We start from the raw sequence: 8,168 nt of genomic DNA on the forward strand, positions 1-8,168 counted from the left end.
TTATTCTCAAAACAAAATGTCATTTTAAAATACAATAGTGTTCGATCATCAGAAACGTTTCTTACCATAGAACCACTGCATCACATAAAAACCATTACCGAGTACCCCACATAAACTCTAAATACCCAAAATAATAAAATTGTTTATACATACAATTATTTATTCTTGAAATATATAATTATAAAACAAATTCAATAAAATTCTAATTAAAATGATAAAATTATCCAGAAACATATTTAAAATGAAACAAACGAATATATAATGAAAGGAACGTTTCTTATTTGAAGTCTTTCTTCACTAATCTAGTCGGTTCAATTTGGGAGATAGTGGTCGCTGTATTTGGTTTAGGAGGAACCGTTCCTCTGGCTGAGGCCGCAACTGAATCTCCGGCTCTGCTCGCTTCCGGTTTTCTCCCTTTCACAGTCGTTACTGGCTTCAACCGATTTCCGTTTCCGGCAGAAGGCTTCACAGCTGTCATCTTCGATGAGGAACCTTCATTTATTTGATACCCTTTGTAAAAGAAAAAACACTAGGAAACTAGGACACTTTCACTCTTTAAACGTAGAAACACTTACCCGAAACGGCAGCTGTTCTTTGCCTGATTTGAGATAGAAAGGAGGCTCCTGGTATCTTTGACGAAATTGGCGGTCGAGTACCTCGTCCAGGTACAGGAATTTTACCTTTTACAAAAATAAAAGAAGATAATATTTTGCTAACGTGAGTCACTTTTTGTCTGCAGGAAGGAAGTAGGCACTAAAATTTTAAACTCTTGGGAACGAATGAGCAAGTGTTAGTCCTTCTACAAATTTAAAAAACCCATATTACCTAATCTCTACATTAAATTTTATAAAAATAACGTTTACAAGAAACGAACGTGGACTGTATCAGTAACATAAAGGAGCGATCTTGGAATCAAGAGGGTAAAAATAATGCGTGGCCCCGTTAGAGAAAAAACTTAAATTGGACTTAAAGGACAAATTTTACTCTAAGGACTTCCGAGATTTCCAACCAATTTAACTTTACTACCTGAAATTGTGGAACAGACTCCCCGTTGAAATCTAGATCCGGATGGTGCCACAGTCAAAGAGTCGGGAAATTTGCATCGGGAACTGGATCGTTGAAGAAAAGCACCCGCTGTCGTGGTACTGGATCCCGTTGCCGAAAAATCTGCTCCTCTGAAACCAGGAGAGACTCTTGTTTGAGACAAACTACAAAACATAGACGTTGGAATGACACTTCTATTTTGAAGGAAGAAATTTATTTCTTACATCGAAGAGGTACTTCTTGCAGGGACAGTTGAACAATTTATGCCAACTTTGTTGCTTTTGACTTTTACAACGTAACTGCTCTTTTTAGGTGGTGGCATGAGCCCGCCAAAATTCTTGGAGGGTGGCTTATCAAATTCTGGCGTATCTTCTGGTACGTTGTGATTTGCCGTTAACTTGCTATTGGTCAATAATCCGGTCTTAACAAGAGATACCGCCACTGCTCTCTTAATTGATCTTCTTCTGTCATATTTTAGGGTTGTCTTGGACTTAAATATGTTTGAGTCTACCCTGCTTCCGATCTTTGCAATGTTGCTACTTTTCTGTTGCAGAAGTTTGGGTTTTTTTATTTTACTCTGTAAACCGAGTTTACTGTTTACATTTTTCGAAAACGACGAAGAAGTCGAAGAAGAGGCGAGTACTGAAATCCCGGTGCAAGATGGTTTATCAATAGTACAGCTTAAGGGCGACTTGGTCAGCACTTTGGACTCTATGGAAGGGTTTATCACCCAGACAGAGTTAAAGCTTGAAACGGAAGGCTGAGATTTGTCAGTAACAGGACTCGCTAGTGAAACGGAAGTTCTAGAATGTTTTAAAGAATTACAAGCGTTTGCCTTCGAAATCAATATATCCGACGTGTTTTGGGTGAACCATCCTTTCATGACCTGGTTACCGTCTGCAAAACTTTTATTGCTAGCCACTGATATTTCTGTGGATGTGACCCCTTTCTTAGTAGTGAACAAAGGTGTAGCTGAAATGTCTTGTACAACTGCGGTAGATATCGAGAAATCGTGAAATTGGAGCTCCTTTTTTTCAATGTTTACTGCGACATCACAACCGGTCTGTCCGGTCACTCGTTCATCTGAATCGTCTAAAGTCAAATCACAGAGTTGTATGGATTGATCAAATAACATCGAAACGTCATCCAAAAGAGAAAAACAGTGCAGTTCGTCTCTGCTTGATTGCGTACCATCAGGGGTCAAATCGGAAGGTGTCAAACCAGGTCTTTTTGAGCGGAGTTCTTCAATTACAATGTTGGCATTTTTGAAAAGTTCTTCGGTGAGGTGTGAATCTTGGAAGTCCTTAGTAATATTTAACGGAGAACTGAGAAAAGTTGAGTTGGGCTTAGGTCTAGTCTCTTGGGGTGTTGATGGTGTTGATGGCATACGACGGTGTTCATCCTCCAAGGTTAAATCTTTAGGAGTTACATTTAGTATCTTTTTACTTTCCCCGGTGATATATTCGGAGATGTTTTCTACCTGCGTGTTTTTCGGATCATCCCCGCAGCATGTCATGGTGTTATCGGAGTGTTGAACAAGGGTAAAATCATTAATCTGTCCGAAAGACAACAACCCCACGCTCTCATCCACGTTGTCTTTCGTGATGTCAATAAGCGTGCCCACGGCAATGTCGGGATTCATAGAAGACCATGTCGAGGAATGAACGCCGAGGTTTAAAGTCGGGTTTAGAGGTTCTGATACTGTGTTCTCGTTGTCGGTGGCAAATGCAGTGCCCATTGCGAACAATAACTCGGTAGCATCGGCTGGAATAGACATTCTTGGAGATCCTCGTATTAATTTCTTCCAAGTATGACGAGAAGACGTCGTTTTATTTGATAATATCTGGTTAGAAAACTCGTTGAGAGTTTGATATTAAATCACCAATTTATTGCAGATATGTTTCTCCTTCAACAACCTGCAAAATAAATAATTTATCATTGAAAAGTAGCAGAGAGAAGATTACATCTATCTACATTGCCGATGTCTTTTGTTTAAAACTATTATTTTTGCTGGCTGGACTATTTAGCTCCGTCCATTTATCTTAGGGTGTGTACAATTATATTCCATTTACGTGCACTAAGAATGATTATGTTGAGACGATACGCGGTAATTATCGTCTAATCCCTCCCAGCACAAGAAAGGCGACGGAAAACCTTTACTGGCGTGCGCTTCAATCGTGTCGGTGTCGGAAGACAAAGGTTACCGACCTGGTTTTAATCTTAAGGGAATAATGTGGTTACCCCCTTAAACATTTGGGGATTACTAGAGAAGTAAAACTCGTCTCAACATGCTAACTCTCCCTAAGTATAAACAAATACATACTTTATTGCCTTAACTTAGACATAACATCAAACACTAAATATATTTGCAATTTGACCTGGGGCAACTCAATTATTTCACATCAAAACTTTCATGGAAAACTATTAAAACTTGTCATGAATTTTAGTTTTAGACACGTTTGTTTATTATTTAAAAAAGTTAATTAAAAGATTTAATTCAGATTAAATTTTAAAAATAACAATCGAACAAAAAATACCAAAATTGAAAAATCTTAAAATAATAATATAAATAAAATTATTATTTGTCTAAATAACGAATTTTACGCCGCACCTGAAGGCAGAATGACCTAATATAGAGTAGAGATTAGCTTGCAATGGCATAAATTGGTATGCCATCTTGTATTTAACTCGTTCAATTGAACAGTAAATATCATATAAAATGGGTTAAATGGAATCTTAAGTGTTTATAAAATCAGGGTTATACATGCTAGGGGTTTGGGAACATGTCCAATCAAATATTATCTTCCTCAATTATTATATTTAAATAATTATTTTTAGCCATCCTCTTGACACAATAAAACTGATTTTCGACTGAAAACTAACCTTCGTAATACAACCTGGGAATTATTAATTTACTTACTTTCTATAGAGCTGTACCAGAAATAAACCTGAGCAAAATTTCCTGACTGAAGGCCTCACTTTATTGCAAAGAAGTGACGCTTATTGATAGATCTTCGAAAACAACACTATAATCAATAGGTAAGTGACGCATTATGCACAGATAATAAAATGAGTGACGTCACATATTGTAGCTCCGCGGTCTTAGTTTGCTACCTACCCTGGTGACGCATTATTTATATATCATAGAATGAGTGACGCCAGCGCCACGGTATAAGTATTTTTCGAACCTTCGAATGGAGAGTTCCTTACCAATAGACCATCAAAAATATTTATGAATTATAGTATAATAATCTCAGTTATAATGGCAAAAGAGGCTCCAGCCCTAGTTTTCGAACATTGATTGTTATCCTTAGAAAGCATAATCAAGATTTACGGTCACAAATAATAGCGCAAAATCTGATTTGTAGATAAATATATTTTTAAAGGATAAATTTAACAGCGGTCATATTATCCTGTACTAGGTTTCCTCTGTCTTTAACCATACATTCTTTGATTCGTAGCGCCGCCTGGTTGTCGATATGTCAGTTAAGGGTCGAAATGGAACTAGAAGTGGGCACCCGCCGTTAAAACCGTATGTTAACTCAAAAACACTCACCCGCGAAAGGGTGTTGGTCGGGCACAAGCATTTCTTCTGGTTTGTAAATTATTTTGATCAGCAAGGTTTTAATATCTTCAGCATTTTTAGTCAACAAGGTGTTTATTACTCTTTATTTTACAGTTTTACAAGACGTCACTTATTTAAAACAGATCTCGGTACCCTTCAGACAATGCAATTTTATTGGGGTCAAATTTGTTGTCCGTATCCGATGTAACAATTAATTAAATCACGTCTTTCCACCAAAAATGCGATAATAATCAATTTTGTGGGTCGCAACATTTCAATAATTGGCCACATGAGTACTCAAGTTTTAGGTTCCTCCAATGGGATTATTTTTAGGGGTATATGATTCGCATTTCGAATATTACTCGATACAGATATATTAGCCTAAACATTCCGCCCACCTTGAAATGAATATTTAAAAAAATACAATTGTTCTACACACAAATGTTGAACTACTTAATCCAATGGGAGCGGACATAATTTGACAACTGGTCTTATGCAAGTCTTTTCTGCTGTTTTCTATAACTCTTCCCCATTGATGAGGGAAAGGCTCAAACCTGGGACCCTTTGGTTGTACGGGCCCTGGGAATGTGTACCGGCTTTTATATACGAAAACTGTATGGTTATGCCACAGGCGTTACAAAAGTAACATTTCTAAGTAGGTGATGGTTGGTTTGAAGGCTGTGCATATGGTATCGTATTACCAAAAGTAACATAACAACAATAAGTATACGATAACTGTATGGTTATGACACAGATAAGTAAACAAAACTATATGGTTTACACACAGATAAGTAAACGAAAACTGTATGGTTATGACACAGATAAGTAAACGAAAACTGTATAGTTATGTCACAAGCGTTACAAATTTAAGTGTATGGATACTGTATTATCAAAAGTAATATAATATAACAAGTAAATTTTTACGTTTTTCCTTGGTGAAGCTTTTTTTTGTACGTAAATGTGTTCTAAGTGTACATGGTGATTAAAACATTCTTCGTAACTAATGAAAATGTTAATTCAAATATTGCTTATAGTTAATGTATAATCGAGGTCGAGTTGGCGAAACGAAGAAGACCTCCATCAGCATCCCCCTTTTGAAATTTCATTTACCGAAGCTTCGTCCCCCCCCCCTTCTTGAAATGTTTCGTCAGCATCCTCCCCCTTGAGTTTTCCCTAACCGCCGAAGTTATAGTTGGCAAAACCATGCCTTGTTCCACCCCCCCCCCCAATTCAACCACCTCCGCTAAGTCCCTGAATGTACAGAATACACTGCTTGGATTATTTATACTCAAATAGCCGTGGCATTTTGATTTCTACATTCGTTGAAGGCTCGTGGGTGGCGGCTAGAGGTGTCAATGAGCGAGCCGAGTGGAGTTTCAAGCTCGACTCGGTTTAGGCTCGACTCGGTTTAGGCTCGACTCGGTTTAGGCTCGACTCGGTTTAGACTCGACTCGGCTTAGGCTCGACTCGGTTTAGGCTTGACTCGGTTTAGGCTTGACTCGGTTTAGGCTCGACTTGGTTTAGGCTCGACTCGGCTTAGGTTCGAATCGGCTTAGGCTCGACTCGGTTTAGGCTTAACTCGGCTTAGGCTCGACTTGATATGTGCTCAGCTCGTTTATGGATCGGTTCGACAAAGGCTCGAAAAAAACTGACTCGGCTCGAGTTCGACTCGGGTGGCGTTTTAGCTCGCCGAACCCTATTTTAGTCGCGCTCGACTCGTTTAAGACTCGCTCGCCGCATAACTCGCTCAAAATGTCTAAAAGTCAAAATTTCTACCGGAGAATCCAACCGTAGACCGGTTTCGCCCTTTTGTGGCTCATCAGTACTGTGTAGGATTTCTGGCTTCTCTCGAAAAACTACCGATATCACTAAAACTAATAAAAAGCTGTGTATATAGGGCAACACAGTTGTATATTAGCTCAAAATGGTTTCCGATTTAAATTGCTCTGTTCGACTTGTGTTAAATACATAGTTTTAAAATTAATTACACGAGCAATAATAAATGCGGCTATTTTAATTGAAACCTTGGTCACCACTCGAGAATGCTATTTACAATTTTTATTCTAGCACCAAAAAATAAAGTAAAACTTATCGTCGAACTAGGCCCATCCACACTATCCAACTTTAGTCAGCTGACAATTTGAAAGATTTTTGTCGGACTAACAAGGCGGGTAATGTGAACGTGTCAGTTGATTAGTGTGAATGCAAAATAAGTCAGACTGACTAGTCTGCCTAATTTGGTCAACTGACTAAAGTTGGATAGTTAGAATGAGCCTTAAGGGTGATTTCAAAGTGAACTGATCAATAACAACAAACATTTAGAACTTTAAATCAGTGTAAACGCAGACCGAGTAAAAGCACAGTTAACGCGTAACGTTCAAGTCAATGAGGCAATGAAGAAATCCACAAAAAAATGCATAGAAAATTTTTCAATAAGTAAAATAAAAAGGAACTGTCCAAGCCTAAATATAATTTTCACAATCAACTATTACTGTGTAAATCGTGTTAGGATATAAGATCGTTAAAGGTCTTTGTTATGTACAGAAACGTCAATTAAGGCCGCTAAATTCAAGACCACACTGACCTATAAGCCGAATTAGCGATCGCCCTTTTGCCCTGGTCTCAAGAAGCAGTTTTGCCGTCCCAGTTTGAAACCCTACTGCTGACTACAGCAACTTTCACCTGAGCCAGTCCAACCCTAGTTAGGCAAGCTACACTAATGAAATGAATACATTTAATTTAGTGCTCCAGGAAACCACATTTGTTTAAACGGTTTATTGTCTGGGTTTAAAATAAAGGCCAGCTATAATGTAAAAAAAGTTTTATATAAGCTGCTATTGGAAGCGCAGTAAAGGTCTCCCGGCAGTATAGTAAGAGTTTAACTTCAAACCATTAAGCTGCTATTGGAAGCGCAGTAAAGGTCTCCCGGCAGTATAGTAAGAGTTTAACTTCAAACCATTAAGCTGCTATTGGAAGCGCAGTAAAGGTCTCCCGGCAGTATAGTAAGAGTTTAACTTCAAACCATTAAGCTGCTATTGGAAGCGCAGTAAAGGTCTCCCGGCAGTATAGTAAGAGTTTAACTTCAAACCATTAAGCTGCTATTGGAAGCGCAGTAAAGGTCTCCCGGCAGTATAGTAAGAGTTTAACTTCAAACCATTAAGCTGCTATTGGAAGCGCAGTAAAGGTCTCCCGGCAGTATAGTAAGAGTTTAACTTCAAACCATTAAGCTGCTATTGGAAGCGCAGTAAAGGTCTCCCGGCAGTATAGTAAGAGTTTAACTTCAAACCATTAAGCTGCTATTGGAAGCGCAGTAAAGGTCTCCCGGCAGTATAGTAAGAGTTTAACTTCAAACCATTAAGCTGCTATTGGAAGCGCAGTAAAGGTCTCCCGGCAGTATAGTAAGAGTTTAACTTCAAACCATTAAGCTGCTATTGGAAGCGCAGTAAAGGTCTCCCGGCAGTATAGTAAGAGTTTAACTTCAAACCATTAAGCTGCTATTGGAAGCGCAGTAAAGGTCTCCCGGCAGTATAGTTAGAGTTTAACTTCAAACCATTAAGCT

At 38.4% G+C, this 8,168-nt stretch overlaps 1 protein-coding gene across 1 annotated transcript; it reads right to left on the reverse strand.

The window, feature by feature from the left end:
* Positions 1-277: 277 nt before the first annotated feature.
* On the reverse strand, positions 278-2,884 carry LOC149956268 (uncharacterized). Its single transcript, XM_090166819.1, has 4 exons — positions 1,269-2,884; positions 1,027-1,208; positions 576-680; positions 278-510 (listed from the first exon to the last, which is right to left on the reverse strand). Exons 1-4 carry the CDS (start codon positions 2,819-2,821, stop codon positions 278-280), a joined length of 2,073 nt encoding a protein of 690 aa, XP_090022945.1. The 5' UTR covers positions 2,822-2,884.
* Between the last annotated feature and the right edge of the window lie 5,284 nt (positions 2,885-8,168).

Source organism: Leiobunum rupestre, chromosome 2 (assembly GCF_980474605.1).
Source record: "Leiobunum rupestre chromosome 2, qqLeiRupe1.1.hap1, whole genome shotgun sequence".
Classification (NCBI taxonomy): domain Eukaryota; kingdom Metazoa; phylum Arthropoda; class Arachnida; order Opiliones; family Sclerosomatidae; genus Leiobunum; species Leiobunum rupestre.